This window comes from Sciurus carolinensis, chromosome 5 (genome assembly GCF_902686445.1).
Source record: "Sciurus carolinensis chromosome 5, mSciCar1.2, whole genome shotgun sequence".
In the NCBI taxonomy this organism is placed as follows: domain Eukaryota; kingdom Metazoa; phylum Chordata; class Mammalia; order Rodentia; family Sciuridae; genus Sciurus; species Sciurus carolinensis.
Genome location: NC_062217.1, coordinates 65,778,669 through 65,796,190, shown reverse-complemented (window position 1 = coordinate 65,796,190; position 17,522 = coordinate 65,778,669). Strand labels below are relative to the sequence as shown.

Here is a 17,522-nt window from a genome sequence, read left to right as displayed (position 1 = left end):
TCCTCAGTTCTAGAGTAGCAAGGCATGTACCTGTACTTCTGTTTTGTGAAAGCAGAAACTTCCATTAAATTTCAGGTGTTCTGTATATAATTTTTGAACAAATATATGCCATTTTTAATAAGATTACTTTCTAGCAGGAAACATAATGTATTGAGCCCTTTGTGCAAAAGACTTGTACTAGCTCTTTATAGATGTTTGTGAGAATGTTCTATTGAAAATTAAAATATATATCTATGTATATTTTGAGATACTTTTTACTAGAATAATCCCTTCTTAATGACAGGATTTTCACACAGTGATTAATTGGATTTTGTTGTCACCCAACAAAGCAATTTAAAACTGTTCCAACTTTCAGGTTATCTTCAAATGTAGAATCTTATTATATAATGTGATTGGTTATCAAAAAAACTTCATTTAAAATACATGATTTATTCAATATTCTAATTATTACCTATGGAAAAGTGATAAATTCTTTATCTGTCTATATGCATATGACATTATCAATAACTACATATAATACCTGATAAAACATTAAAGCAAAACATTAAATTCATTAAGTGAACGCAAAACTTCTAGTTCTCATTTCTCCTTCCCCAGCAACAGCAAATAAATAACAAAGATTATATATACTTACTGGGTCTGATTTGATGATTTCAACTTTAATATTAGAACCTGAGATTCAGTTTTACAGAAGATTTAAGATTTTTTTCCTTCAGTTCCTTATCTGTGGTTATATATCTGCATAATAACAATAAGATTCATACCTGTGATAAGCTATCAGTGATTTAGATACTTTCTTATATGCTAAATTATAGCTATAAGCATCAAATCACAATGAACTTTGAGACTATTAGGAATTTGTAATTTAAATAGTTTCACTCAACCCCTACTCCCAACTGCTTTTAATTAGAACAGATTTTTTAATTAAGTATTCCCATGCACAAAGTTTAGCTTGACAATTTTCCCATCATATCAACATCCCATACAAAAGAAAATAATAATTGTGTCAAAGTAAGGTGCTTTTTCTGAAACCAGGCTGTAAGAATTCTGGTTCTTATTTTGAGCTGTCAGCTGAGGCAGGGGAGACTAAAAGGAAGCCTCTGACCCTGGAAGCACAGCAAGAAACAGATAGGCAATGTAGTGACTGCAAGTCAAAGATAACTCTATTTTCTCCGGTTACTTAGTAGAGGAAAAACGATATAATGGAACAAACATAAAAATTGTTTTCACACAAATAGTAAATCCCTGTACTTCCATTTTGTTGCTCTGTGAAAATGTGCCTTATTCAGTTGTTTCTGTAAAAAAACACAAAGAATACCTACTTTGTTCAGCTTTTTGGGGATTTTAGAGTTAAAATGTGAAGGGCTTTGAACTCAATAGTGCTCAGAAAATAGTAGCTGTACTGATATTAATCATTAGTGCCATTATCATCAACTTACTGGATATTAAAGTAAAGCTGTTATTTGGAAAGTCCAACTCAGCATCAACAGGAAATAGGAAAAATATTTTTCTGTGGCCAACACATGAAAAAATACATCAAGACAATGTAGGAAGTGGGAGGAGAGTGGGCAGGTATGAGACGATCTATTTAGGAGTTAAGTATGATTCACAATGGGCAACTCTTAAAACAAAATGTATGAATAAGCCCTCTGAGTTTCCAAAAATCAAAGGGCACACCTCTGAAATATGAGACCTCAGTTATGGAAACACTAGGGATTCCAATCTCAGTTCTGCAACTTGTTTTCACTGGGCCTTCTCTATGGGTCCATGGCTGTTTTTGCTGTTGAAAGAGTCAAGAGAGAAGAGAATATTGGAACCGTGATTTTATAGCATACAAAGCATGGCATAGTTTGATTTATAACCCATTTTACCTTCCTAGCACTCTCGTCGTTCAGCTTTTATTCAGGTAGTTTGTTATCAGAAGCATGAATTAGAACTATAACCCCGTAAGTCAGAGGTCTGTTGTAAGCTCTCTGGGTATGTCCATATGTGGATATTTACTATGACCTATGGGGCCAAAATCTTCTCTGAAATAATATAAAACTAGTTAAAAATTTTTATTCCAACAGACTTTTAATTATCCAGAAGTAAATTTCAATAAATAATGAAAGTTTTAAGTAGAATTTTTTTTAAAGGTAGGTTCTGGAGTCTATCTATGCCTGATATCTTTCTGGCTTTAGTTAACTCTAAGGCATAGGATCTGATATTTAATGTTTAGTCATAGAAAGGCCTTAATTGTAGCAGGTGGGAATTCATTTCACAGCTGACATCTTTAATGCTTGATGCATATGTCCATTTGTTAAGAATATTAATCTTAAATTTCAAAGAAAACTTGTTAAAAGTGGAATCATAGTAGGTCAGATTCTGAGCCTACAACTATAATGTATATAATTTTTATTTCATATATGAGCCATAGTAAAGAAGCTTACAAAATAATTGTTATGTTTTTATTTTTATTTTTCTTTATTAGTTCTTTTTAGATATACATGACAGTAGAGTATATTTGACATATTATGCATATATGGAATATAACTTATCCTAATTAGGGTCCCATTCTTATGGTTGTACATAATGTGAAGTCTTACTGGTCATGAATTCATATATGAAAATGGGAAATTTATGTCTGCTTCCTTCTCTTTCCTAATCCCATCCCCTTTCCCTTGCCTTCATTCCCCTTTGTCTAATCCAGTGATTAGACATTGGCTGTTCCCCCAACCCCTATATTGTGTGTTAGCATTCACATATCAGAGAGAATATTTAGCTTTTGGTTTTTTGGAATTGACTTATTTCACTTAGCATGATAGTTGCCAGTTCCATCCATTTACTAGCAAATGCCATAACAAAATAATTATTATGTTTTTAAAATCAATGGAGTTTTATTTTACATGAACCTTAAAATGTGTAGCATGCTAATTAGTTTTTATCATATAGGTATATTAATTTTTCTCTTCAAAAGTTTAAAATTTAAAGCTACATTAAAACTTTTAAGGCAAGCATCATTCTAACACATGCTCATTCTAATATTGGCAAAAAAAGAGATATGGCTGCTGCTTTTATGAATCTGACTATGTAGCAGGTTCAAGTTGTTAGAGTATATTGTATTGGAAAATAAATAGCAAAGTTCTAAAGGAGGTCAATAGGATGGAGCAGAAGTGTAAGTTTAGAGGAAAGAGTACCTATTTTCCAGACTTTCAGAAGACAAAAGAGGCTCAATATTCCAACATAGTATGGAGCTTGGTGGGCTATAGAATGGAGAGAAGAGCCAGGGTCACTGAAGAAGAGAAAATGGTAAAAGATGAAAATAAGAGGGGAAAACCCATGTCAATTTATGTGCCATCTTGTAAGCCATGGTGTAGAACTTGTCTGCTCATGTGAATATGGATATTTTAAATAATTTTTCACACTGATTGAATTATTTCTAAGTATCCTCTCTTTGTCCCTGAATTCTTTCCACTTATACACTGTAGATGGCACAAAAGATTAGAAAACTAGTTTTCAATACTTTAATTTTTCTTCAATATTCAGAGGTTTGGGAGATTCATAACACCAAAACATTAATTTTGAGCAAATTATTATTTTGAACAAATAATTGATGAAAGACCTCAATAATGGAATCTGAATTTGGGAGAAGTTGAGAAGTTTTATTTTGCCTCTGTCCAGTCATTAGAAAATTGTGTATTTTTCAAAAGTCAGATGGGGATGATATTCTCCATATAACTGAATTCAAGGGGAAATAAGACAATTGAAAGGAGCTAGAATTAGAAAGTTCTGGTAAAATTATCAGCACTCCACTTTTTTAGTTACTTCTATAATATCTATTATTATATTGTTTTAAAATTATGTTCTATTTAGCAGATATCATTAGAATCAAAATTACTTTTAAAAAGACCAATTTAATCAGGTGTTAGTAAGTCTATGAAAGACTATAGTTTTAGTTTATTTATATATTATAAAGTTTATTGGATTATTTACAGAATCAGAAGTTGAAACTCCTACTAAACAAACTATAAATTATTATATGTTAAGATGCTTACATAATGTGACAAATGCATAGCTTTGTACCATGAACAGAATAAGCAAACAGAATAAATGAGTTCATATTCCATGGAAAAATCCTGAATATTTCACAGCATGTAAGTGTAGTACTAACATATCCACACTTAGAAATTTTCATCAAAATTATATGACTTTGATATTAATATTGATCAATGCTTGCTTTGTAAAATTGCTATTTTAACATCACAATGTCTACTGCTAAATTATATTAATATTTAGCATCAAGGAGAGAATATAGTTGGGGGCCTGAGGAGATAAATATTTTTAGGCCACATATCTAAGCAGGTTATTCAGCACAATTTGTGTATCTCCTAAGTCATTGTTCAAACTTAAGAGTGCAGTTGCATGAACAGTATATTTTCATTGGTAAATATTGGATTATATCTTATATCCAAAATCATATACTATTTTGAATGAACAGATATTCATTGTGATTATATGTTTGAATTATTAAGAACCCTGATATAAGATTGCTGAATGGAGAGCTGAAGATATTTGTTACCATTTTTCTTAAATTTGGACTAGATTAATTTTAGAGAGGCAACTAATATTTAACACAATTTATTAGAAAGTAGTTAACTGGATACTAATCTCATACACATTCCTGCCCCTATTGAAAAACCAGTAAAACCAGTAAAATGTGGATGTTAACAATATAATAAATTATATAATACATATTTGGGTGGGTATGGGACTGGGGTTGTGGCTCAGTGGTAGAGGGCTTGTCTAGCATGTGTGGGGCATTGGGTTCAATTCTTAACATGGCATATAAATAAATAAATAAATATCCATCAATATATTTGGGCGGGTATATTTATGTATTTTATGTAAATTACACAAAAACTCTCATTTATTCTTTTAACACATATTTACTGAATGTGTTTGTGATAATATCAATGACCAAAACAGAGTGAGTTCCATTTCATCTTGGAGGAACATTTCAACATTGCAAATTAGGCTAGGAAAAAACATGAGTGAGGAATACAGAATTGCGGCCCATCAGTATTTCTATTAAGGAGAAAATGATTTATCATTGGTGGTTATAAGTTCATATTAATTACTATATCTACTGTAAATAAGATAAAAACACTTCATCAGTTTAATGTTAAGGATTTGTAAATATTTATCTTTTCTATTTCTTGAAACTACTGTTAGGTTATTTCTATTTCCTTATTTAGATTAACTTTTCTAGTTCTTAAAACTACTGTTCGGTTATTTCCGTTTCCTTGAAACTATAAGAAATTTTGGGCTGGGGAGATAGCTCAGTTGGTAGAGTGCTTGCCTTGCAAGCACAAGGCCCTGGGTTCGATCCCCAGCACCGCAAAAAAAAAAAAAAAAACAAAAAAAGAAAGTTTGCAAATATTCATATGGTAGTAAACATTTTCTGCATTTGGAAAACTTTGCTTTTCTGATCCTTTTACCCTCTACTTCAGGTTTTAAAATTGAAATTCAGACATATCTTACACAAATATATCCAAACTTTAGACCAAACACAAAGTGGACAGTTTAGAGGGTATTTTGTTTGAGGAATAGTCTTATGCTTTGTTCTGATTTTCCTTGGGTTTTATTTTCCTGTTTCTTACTTCTGCTTCATTCAAATACATTATTCAATGTGTCCAAGATTTGATCTCTTCTTATTTCTCACCAAAATGTGTTTTGTCATTGGTAAAAGTTGAATAATATATATTTACACTTCAAGATTTAATTGTTGTGTTAATCTCACTTCAAGGGAAAAGGTTATAGTTCATTGACAGTAATGAAATAACCTTGGTGGCTTTCATATAAATAGCAACAAATGTGCACAATAGTTACATTACATGGCATATTTAACAACACTTCTAAAGAGCAAGAGGGGGCTCAGTCTTTCCTGATGCAGACACACCTGAGTGCATTCAGAGAAAATTTGGTTCTGCAAGCTTGGAGGAAGTAATTATCATTCAGGAGAAATAAACTAACTTTGCATATCAGTAAAACACACACACATCCTCTTATCTAGTTTCCGAGTGTTCTGGAATTGATATCAAAAAAGCAAATATATATTTATGAGAAGTAAAAATGCTTCTTGATCATATAAACTTCATGTAATTATTAAATTAACTTTGAGAATATATGAAAACTCTTCCTAAGGTAAGTGAAGGTAAAATAAAAACTCCAAATTTTATATCAGGCTATATAGTTCTCATATCCACATTTGTTCCCTAAATGCTATGTCATTAATTGTTTTTATTATTTATTTTTAGATGGAAGACTGTATTTGAAAACTACTGTCATGTACTGAATCTTTCCTGTTGAAGAATTCCTTGTTATAGTAAAGAACTTTGCAGTCAAACATTCGTCTTTGGAAAGTTCAGAAAAAATAAAGTCCTTTTAAGGGAACTTCCTCAATTTTGTGTATTAATGTTCTTTAAACATTTAAGTGTTCTACAAAACCCAGTTTTCTCCATTGATTTTCACCTGTGGTTCATACCAGAGACTTGAGAATGTTTGTAAATGTACAAGTATCAATCTTCTTACAGTGAATAACTGCAACTTTGCTGCTGGACACTTGTATACAAGAGTTAAAGGCAGGTCTGAATAAGACCTAGCCTTTTTTTTTTTTTTAATAGAATGAACCATTTTTCCTCTTCTGATAATTCTGTATCTGAGCACATCAACAGACTCCTATAGCAGTGGTCACCCAGACTTACAGAATTACGTACCCCCCAAACCAGCAAGAACATATGGAAATGAACTTGTAAGGGGCCTAGAGGATTCTGGGGAAAAAGGTAATATTCTGTTACATCTCTAATTGTGGGTTTTCTCCTGAAGATTTTTTCCACATACTTTCCAAAAGACCAACAAATGGATGCTGACAACAACCCAATGAATAACATTTTGCATATCTGAAAAGAAGCATTAAATACAAGCCAAAAGGTTTCACTGAAGGTCTCTTTTTCTTAAAAATAAATATATATATATATATACATATATATATATAAATAAATGTAACATGTTTTGATTCCAAACTGGTAGTAGTATATAGAATCAGAAATAATAATGTTGCTTCTTATTCAAACTGTTGGTCACATGTACAGTATATAAACATAAAACACACAGGAAGGTATTATGTATGCAGTAGTATACTAGAACTTAGGAAAATGAAAAATTTAGAAAATATGTTTTGTCACCCTGTTGGTCAGAAAGATGTCTTTCTGGTTTTAACGCATGCAGGCATGTAAATATTTGTCTGGAGTCACAGTATTAATGAATGAGCATCTGGTGACATCAGAACTCTGTGTCAGCCACTTTTATTTGTATATTGATCCCTTATTAGTGCCCCAAACTGCACTACTGAGAATGGATTTGTGGCTGAACAGTAAAATCAAAACACCAGAAATATTTTTATATGTTTATGCCATATTATGTTAATGTTGCTGAAAAACAAAACCTAACAAACCCTTGATGTACCAGTCCAATACCATGTAACCCTGAGTGATAAAGTTAAAATGTGTTGTGCTTCCCACCCTGGACAGAGGGAAGGGTGGCTACTTGTTATTTTCACTGTCTTTTTGAAAGTTACAGTATGTGTTTTCACTTTTGTGCAGATAACTGGAAGTAAAGCTGCAAACAGTGCTTATTACATCCTGAAGTTACCTTTTCTTTGTTTTTATATATCTGGAGTCACACCTTTAAAAACTGATATAAATTAGTACACTCACTGTACATTTTATGATTTTTCTGTCATCTTAAAATTTTTATGATTATAACATTATTTATTACCATAAAACAGCAAAATTTTAAGTGACTAAAAAAAGTAGCATAAAATGTTTAAAGATAGTTCAATTGGGTAATAATCATTTGGTTAAGAAAAAATTAACATTATAGATACTCTGGCACTAAGCTTCTATACTTTTTAGGTCTTCCTTGTAATGCTGGAACATAATTCTTTTATGTAACTCGCTATTTACCAGCTAAGTCCATTTTTTAATACAATAAAAAGGTTATATGTACAGTTCCTATTTTAGCTTGCTTAAAAAGGGAGCAATATTTTTATTTAAAATATTGTTAGTAAATGCTTTATAGAAACTTGGTTTTCTAAGCATAGTTCTTCCATAACCATCTTTTGTTGTTTGAGCACAAGAGATTCTATTCCTAGTTGTATGTATTTTTTTTTGTTTTTCCCTATATGCAGTTTTAAAAGGATTATAACATTTGAAATCAGAGAAACTTGTGGCAAGCTTTTGAATCATACATTTTTTGAAAGATTTTTTAAAAAGCCTACAACTTACCTATGTAGTAGAATCAGTCATTGCTCTGCTCCTGGCATAGAGTCATTTGTTAAGTGGGCTTGAAAAGTTTTAATATACATACTTTCAAGACCTTTGAGAATGCTTTAGTGTTTGTTTCAAAATAAAAGGCAATTCTAGTAAGGATTAAAGAAAAAGCTATCAGCTATATGTTAAGAGAGACTCTTACTAACATGTAAATATTACAATTCATGAAATGTTATTGTAAGTCTGTAACTTAATTTTCCCCCTTTTTTAGTTAAACAGGTTGGTTTAGAAATTTGTGTTTTGGCATAAACCAGTAAAATTGTGCCCATTTTATTGTTTCCATGCTTTTGTAATCTTACAAATATTAATGTCTAGTTGTTCTATATTATAACCACATTTGCGCTCTATGCAAGCCCTTGGAACAGAACATACTCATCTTCATGTAGGACCTATGAAAATTGTCTATTTTTATCTATATATTTAAAGTTTTCTAAAAATGATAAAAGGTTATTACGAATTTTGTTGTACAAAACCTGTACAAAAATCTGTTTTTACATCATAATGCAAGAATTGGAAATTTTTCTATGGTAGCCTAGTTATTTGAGCCTGGTTTCAATGTGAGAACCACGTTTACTGTTATTGTATTTAATTTTCTTTTTCTTTTCAACAATCTCCTAATAAAAATGTCTGAAATCTCCTTGTGACTTTATTTACAGTTTGTCTTTATTACATTTTTGTGAAATGCATAGCATTGAAGGAATATTTACTTTCTAATGGGAGGCATCTAAAAACAACATAAGTCAGCTCTTTGCAATTCAAAGGGAACAATGCTCAATGATTTTATTTAACATGCAACTGCTTCTATCTCTAATATGAATTACTGTGGTGAAAAACATCATAAAAGCACACTCTGTAGTTATTGTTTAACAAGCAGATTTTCCATATTTTGTTTCTTGCCAGCTAAGCAAACTGCCCACATATACATGATTTATTTATGTACATTTCTCAGTTTATGAAGCTGTTATTTGTACCTTTTTCCTTTATATTCTTATATTCCCATGATTCTTATTTCACAAAGCTTTGTGCTGAATAATGTAAAGTAGACATGTTGATGGAACAAAATATATTATTCCCATATCTATAAGAGTGTGGATTTGTAACTCTAACTCAGTGTTTTGCTTTCAGTTCTATCAATGCAAAAATGCCTATAATGACTTTGAAATTACAATATCCTTTAATAATATACAAACATTTTAATCAATCTAAAGTGCCGCATTTGAAGAAATATTGGGTTGCTATCTTTGTGAATATTCTAAACATTCTCAAAAGAATGGAAAATGGATTTTTTCTGTCTAAATGAATTATTTCAATGAATTCCTGAAATAGTATATGAACAAATTATGATTTTTCCCTAATAAAAACCTAAAATGTTTATGTAACCATTATAAACACATTTTTGTCTTCTGTCATTATGTGCTCATGTCATTTAAGACTTGTGTTTGAATATCATAAAACCTCATGATGTTAGTAGAATGCAGTTGATAATTTAGGTTTATCCCCATGTATTTTCATTGGAACTAGCAAATTTAAAATCTGCACCAAAGCCATTTACTACTGGAGGAGAGTATCTCACTAATACAAATTACATTGATTGCAGTTTTAAAACATAGAACTAAAGATTTTAATAGAATCAAAATATTATTGGAAATAGCAATGTAAAATTATCAGTTTTCTTCAAGTGCAGGCTCAGTGCCAACACTTCTGTTTGACATGTATAACTGGTATATGTAAGCTGAACTGATTCTCATTTATTCATTTAAGTTGATTCATTAATTCATTTAAGTTGATACATTAATAAAGTCTCTATGTTGCACAAAGCACTACACTAGATGTTGTACTGATTAAAGTTGAAAACATAGTTGTCCCAGAACAGTTTATAATTTTGTTGTAATAGGCAATTGCATTTCCAGGGGGGAAAAAAAATTCACTGAGCATCATTTGCTCAGCAGTAGAAACAGAACTGGTATTAAGAGGGTATTGACTTAGACACCTTTCCTCTAGGTAGTAACAATCTAGAGACTCACTTTATACATTAACTTTCTAGAGAACAGTACAAGATGTTTGAGGAGTCAGACAATTGGCTAGGAATTAAGAAAAAAGTAAATATATTTTTCCCTAGCTAAAGCACCATACCAGTTATTCATATATGTCAATTATTTCATTATTCTTAACCAATGATCTTAAACTTTGTTTTTAGCTAAGTTCCAAGTTTAATTACAGGTAAAAAGTAATTTTAACAATAAACAATAAATTTCTGATATGTTCAGATTATTTATAATGAATGTAAAATATTTAATACTTATCATTCAGCATGTATGAATCTCCAAGGTAAGTAATGGCTTAAAATGATTCAAACACAGAGCACAGATTCCTAAATGCCAAATGAGTGCTGAAGTAATGAGTGACATTTGCGGTGGTGGCATCATTTACATTTAGAGATTAATGAACTGGAGATTTCAAGTTGAACAACTGGATCAGCTAGGACTCCTTTGATAGTTGTAACTAAAACAAATCCTGCAAGGTTAAAAATCAAAGGAATTGATTATAAAGACAGAGGGGTCCACGTGGAACCTTAAGATATGAAGATAGGCAGCTCCTCAGGGCCAGGGGCCAGGTACCCTCTTTTGCCTTCATCTTCCTGCTCTGCTCAGTAGCTCTGCTTTTTTCTTCTCTGATTGCAGACATGTTTGCTTCTCTTATTCATTTCTTAACTCCTTTATTATTCAGGAACATAAAACTCAACCCACAGGATTGAACCAATCATTTTCTCTTTCTTTTCCTATATCAGATTTCCTGAAAATTCTGATTACCTCATGTCAGTACACATGCCAGCAAATTTTCTTGGTAATACCTTGGATGCATTTGGAGAATTTTAGAGACTACTGAATCCAATCAACTTGGAATCTCTGTGACTGGGTGTGGCAAAAGGATTTTTAAATTTTTTAGGTGATTCTAATGAGTATCTAAGGTTGAGAAACTGGGAGAGTGACCAGTATTACATATGATGCTTCTGCTGTGGGACAGAGAGGTATTTGGTAGTGAGGTAGAGACCATTGTGAATTGTGCATACACTACAAAAGGCAACTAATTGTTATGATGGATGATCAAATATTTTGAAAAATAATTTTTGGCATTATGAACTTAATTCTAAATTGAATATGAATCTTCTTGCTCCGGTGCAACAATTACACAATTTTTTTTTCTAAATAACATTACTGATAAATCCCACCCTTGTAGCAATTAACTGTGCATGGAGGTAAAAATCCATCTCAATTTTTTCTAAAGATTTCTCCTCTGAATGTTCTAAAACTTTTCATTGGTCCTTACCATTTGGGGAAAACCCATATTTTTCATGCCTAGGTTCTAGCCTCTGAGATGGATCCACGAGCCGTTCTTTTCAGAGACTGTAGAAACACAGTTTTAACAGTCTGATGTGGTTCTCAATGTAGACAGAAAAAACAGTTAAGACATTTGCATTAATGGAGGGATGTAAAGTTGGGTGAAAGAAGATAATGTTTCTACACTTTACTGGTACTGGTACAATGTCAGTCAATGTAGGAAGATCATGATGGGTTTTGCAAATATAACTTAATACCTAAAGCAACCCCTAAAAAATATTTATATATACACACACATATATATATAATTTATTTATTTATATATATATATATCTAGTTATATATATATATATATATACACACACATATATATCTAACTAGAACGTTATGGTGATTAGCCTCCAGATAAACAGTAAGTATTTTCATAATTTATTCAGAGCTTTAAGCTACTTTGTTAGTAGTTTCCAAAGCTCTCAGGTACTTTGGCTGCTCTTTCAACAATGCTAATTTTATGACAAACATTATTGATTACATTAGCCAACAGATGAAGAAAAGTTAGTTGATACACCTTCAGTATTGTACATGTACTTTGTATTTAGAGTTGTGTAGCCAATTTCAATAATACACTTCAGATTGATATTTTAAAAATTAAGGACTGAAATGACTATTAATTAGTTATTAAAATACATTAATTAAAAAAATCTTATTGCAGGTCTCTCCCACAAGTGAGGGAGCTGGAAGATATTGAAATCAGTTTGCAGTTTGATTTTAAGTCTTCTTATAATCTCAACAATATCATGTTTTGATAACAATATTAGTTATCAAAAGATTTCACCTGTATGTCTGTGCAGAAAACACTAATCAATAATAAATTAAAAAAAAGAAAAGAAAAAACAAGTGAAAGGAAGACCAATAGAGGAGAAGAGATAGAAGAGAGGGAGGGGAGACAGAAGGGAAAGGGGATGGAGATTGGAAAAGAACAATGGTTTTCCATTGATTTGGATTATTCAAATAAATCCATCTGACTCTCATGTACCTGGGTTCACTTAAGCTGAATGGTTTTTGGCCCACTTCATTAATATATTTTGATGCTTTTTAATGTATGCTTTATGCATGCTTTTTCTTTTCCTGCAGACAACTACTTTGAGACAAGAGATACACAACAGGGCCTAAATAATAGTGAGCAAGGATCTTGAGAAATGAAATTCCTGCAATACAGAATAGGATAGAGCAAGAGCAGAGCAAGTGGGTAAATTACCTAATAACACAATGTATCCTAAAAGGAGAAAGGTAAGGTGTGTGTGTGGGATTCTTAATTGACTAACAAAAATGATTTAACATCTAGGTCCAACAGATATCTCAAGTTGATTGTTCGGGGCTTTGTGGGGTAACTTCTGTCCCTGGGGAATCTTTCATCTGCAGTTGCCTTGATGAAGCCAAATACACTACCATTTTGGCTGACTCCTCTTCTATCTGATGAGTATTTCTTGTTAGGTCTTGATTACCATCTACTCATTCTTGTAGCTATTGCACAGGTATCCACAGCAAATACTCAGACATTTGGACACACAAACGCTGGGAATATTGGAGTATTTTCCGTATGCAGCAAACTATCTCTGTATCTTTGTCAGAGCAGTAAATCAGACATATAGTCCTACCATGAACTATGAGATAGTGTCCATTAACTTCTAGGAAACAAAAATCTCTGAGTAGTTCTCTGAGTGGTTCCATCAAAGTTTCTTCTCTAGATTTAAGATGAAAGACATATATTTGTCTCATCCTATGGATGTTGGGAGAAACATGGAACCAAAGTAACACAGTTCTCACCAACAACCATCTTTCACCTCAAATTCTTTACCCTGTATCTTAAACCTCTTATAATTTTGAGGTGAATGGATAGCTTAGTTTACATAATTGATTACCAGATACCCATTTGCAACTTTTGCATGACCTTGCATCTTGCTTTAGATGTGGTATCCATTTTATTTTCCATTTCATTAATTAAATATTTTAAAACTTATGAGATAATTCTGTATTGTAGTCAATTGTAAGAATCAATACAGAGACATTCTGTGACTCTTCATTCATTTTCCCCCAAGATAACATTTTGCATAAATATGGAGCAGAATCACAACAAAGAAATTTACACCAAAACCATTTATCAAACTTATTCAGATTTCAGTTTTACATGTATTCATTTGTGTGTGTTTAGTTCTATAAAACTTCATCACATACATAGATTCATGTTACCACCACCACAATGAAGACACAGAATATTTCTGTCACAAAGATCCCTCATGTTATTTTTTTTTTTACAACCACAACCACCAACCTCTCTCCCAGCTTCCCTCAGCACTGGCAAAAATTTAGTCTATTTTCCATCTTTTCAATTTGTCATTTCAAGAATATTATATAAATGGAGTCATGAAGTATGAAACCTTTGAGATTGGCCTTTTTCACAGCATGATGCCCTTGAGATCTATAGAAGTTATTGTACTTATTAGTTCATTTTTTTTTCATTAGTTCATTGTTGAATATTATTCCCTAGTATGAATATACTAACTTTTGTTGAGTTACTGGACATTTGAATTATTTCCAGTTTGTGGGTATTATGAATAAAGCTGCTAGGTATATATACATTCAACTATATATTTTCATTGTGAATAAGAGTTCTCATTTCTCTGCACTCACAAGAGTTCAGTTGCTCAGTCATACGGTAATGACCTGTTTAATTTTGTAATAAACTGAGAGACTCTTTTCTAGAGTGGTTGTACTATTTCATATTCCCATCTGCAATGTAAGTAATCCAAGATAAGTGGTTCGGTACCTCTCTACCTTTTGACACAGGACACAGGAAGGAGGGAACATACCTCCTCTTTCTGTCTACTTCATGCCAGGTGGAGATGGAGGCTTAGTTTCTCACTGGAACCCAACGACCAGGGATTAGTTGGCTATGAATCTAAGTGGTGACTAGCCCAATCTTGCACTGTCTCACTAAATCCCAGAGCTACCAATCAGTGGGACTGGAAGCTCAGTTCTTTACCTTGAGTAGACAGAAGGATGATTAACTTCCACTTGGTTATTAACAAGGGGATTAGAGCCTGACTTCTGCTTCCACAAGAAGAGGTGGTGGTGGTCAAGGACAAAAGATCAGTTTCTCACTTTTCACACTAATACACTTCATCTTCCTGAAACACAGAGGGTGGGATGACTTGGCGGAGAAGTTTTTCCTTTGGTGTTTGGCTGGAGTGTAGGGGATAGTACTTGAAAAGTTTATCAGTTAACTGGTCCTTTGGGTAGAGGAACAGGTCTATCTTGGAGATTTTTTTGAGGAGGGTCTCTAAGTGGTTCTGGAATGTAGACTTCTATAGGACTTTCTATGAGTTATATGGAGGTGATTAAAAACAACAACAACAACAACAACCTGGACTCTAACCTCTGGCATGCCTCAAAGCTTGAGACCCCTAAGAAGTTCTCCTTTTTTCTACCTTTCAGAAACTATACTTGTTTGTTGTGTTTTGTGCAGAGTTTGAGTGGTACAAGAATGGATCCTGGAAGAAGAAAGTTGTTCATTGGCCAGAACTAGAAATAAATGACTTTTTGTCTACATTTTGTTTTTATATTAACCACTAACATTTCTTTTCTTCTTCTTCTTCTTGGTTTCTGCTTTATTATTATCACATCAAAAGTACAGAACTTGGGCTGGGAATATAGCTCAGTTATAGAATGCTTGCCTTGCATTTGTAAAGCCCAGTGTTGGATTCCCAGTACTGCAAGAAAGAAAAACAGAAGAATCTGCAAAACATTCATATGTTTGTTATTTATATTATAACAACATTTTGCAGAGTAGGTTGAGTATGATTTTATGGTTAACTGCTTGTAGGCATATTTTTATTGTGAACTATTTCAAAGCTCTAGAAAATAGAATCACTGATTATTAACAGTTTATCCCATTTGTGTGCTCTGGCACTACTCTCCCCAACCCCTACAATGCCCACTCTCAGAAATTTTAAGGATTCATGAAAAATTTGAAAAATGTATTAATACTAATATGAAATTATAAATATAATAACATATTGCTCTTTTTATGCTCATTTTATGGTAAAATGCCCCATATTTGGCCTGCAGTAGCTCACTTAAGCTGATGACTGTATCCCTTCAATAGCTCCATTAATTGCTGAGCACTTGCTTGATCTTGAGCTTAAGAAGATTTTCCAGACACATTTGATACTTTAACTTCATGAGCCTTTGTTTTGGAACATCAGCAGAAAACTGATACTACTACATGTTGCATACAGTTAAATATAGTTGTTTAAAAAATCCAGAGAGATCTGTTTCTAGAGAATTCTGAAAATTTATATTAATTTATATCTTAATTATACCTATTCTCATTTTTCAGAATTCCTTTTTATTTATTCCTGTTTTTAAATTATTATTATTATTATTATTATTATTATTATTAATATTTGGGTACCAGGGATTGAACTCAGGGGCTCTTGACCACTGAGTCACATTCCCAGTCTTATTTTTTGTATTTTATTTAGAGAAAGGGTCTCACTAAGTTGGTTAGCACCTCACTTTTGCTGAGGTTGACTTTGAACGTGTGTTCCTCCTGCTTCAGCTTCCAAATTCCCTGGGATTACAGGTGTGTGCCACCACGCCCAGCTTTATTCCTGTTTTTAAAGGCTGTTTCCTTATTTTTTTTTCCTCTTAGAATGCTTGGTAAACTATAAACTCTATTTTCACACTCATTTTTATTTTGCCAGTGAATAATTTAAGTGGTTCACTTAACTTAGTAACTTAACTTAGTAACTTAACTTAGTAAACTGTGCAATATTTCAATATGCTGCTTCTTTCCAAAGAATACAGGTCCCTTAAAGTAGCTTCATTCCACTTATTCCCCTGTTTTAGATGCTATTTTATTTCTAATTTTCCTATTTCCCATAAACATTCATTGTTGTTAGTAGTCTGCCATTTTATGGGTTTTTTTAATTAGTATTGTTATCATCATTGATCTGTAATTCTTATTGAATCACTTACTTCTTGAATAATTTGTTTCCACAGTGTATTTTAAAAATATTTTTAAATGAAGTTATAGAAAAAGTAAGAAATTTTATTTCCTGGTAGTTGTGTTAGCTTTTTTCGTGACTGGGACAAAATACCTTGGACAATCAACTTAAAGAAAAATTTATTTTAGCTCATGGTTTCAGAGGTTGAGTCCTCAGTTGTCTGACTCCACTGCTATAGGCCTACAGTGAGGTACAACATCATAGTGGCGAGTGTGTTGTAGAGGACAGGTGCTCACTTTATGGCAGTCAGGAAAGAGAAAGAGGGGTAAGAGTAAAGAGAGAAAAAAAGGGGTTAGGGGATAAGATATATACCCTTCTAGGGCATGGCCCCAGTGACCTATTTTTTCACATGATTCCCTATGGTCTACAGTTTCCACCACTTCCCAATACCATCAAATTATTAATTCATCAATGAATTTGTCCACTAATGAAACAGGACCCTTTTGGGTCCCTAAAGTGCATGAATTATAGGTTTTTAGTGTATGGTTTTGGGAACAGGCACTATTCTTAGACCTGTGTGAGCCTTATCTACCTTATCTCATATCTAACAGTGTTCTTATTCCTTTGGGTGTTGCTTGGTCAGACTTCAGTTGTTTTCTTTCACACAGAGGTGTTAACTGCTGAAAACTCAAAATAAATCTTCTATACATAATAGAGGTTCCCTTTCTCTGCTGTTCTTTCTTTGCCAGTACTGTGCTCTCTGAATTCAAGAACTCTCATTCTTCTTAAATTCTGAGTTTTGTCTC

At 32.4% G+C, this 17,522-nt stretch overlaps 1 protein-coding gene across 2 annotated transcripts in view; it reads left to right on the top strand.

Moving 5' to 3' along the window:
- Positions 1-7,307, top strand: part of Dach1 (dachshund family transcription factor 1) — a 391,202-nt gene extending 383,895 nt beyond the window's left edge. For both annotated transcript variants that reach the window (XM_047553395.1, XM_047553393.1), the window contains one exon: positions 6,297-7,307. In XM_047553395.1, coding sequence (XP_047409351.1) covers positions 6,297-6,334 — 38 coding nt within the window. In that variant the 3' untranslated portion in view covers positions 6,335-7,307. The remainder of the gene's footprint in view (positions 1-6,296) is intronic.
- Positions 7,308-17,522: the final 10,215 nt, after the last annotated feature.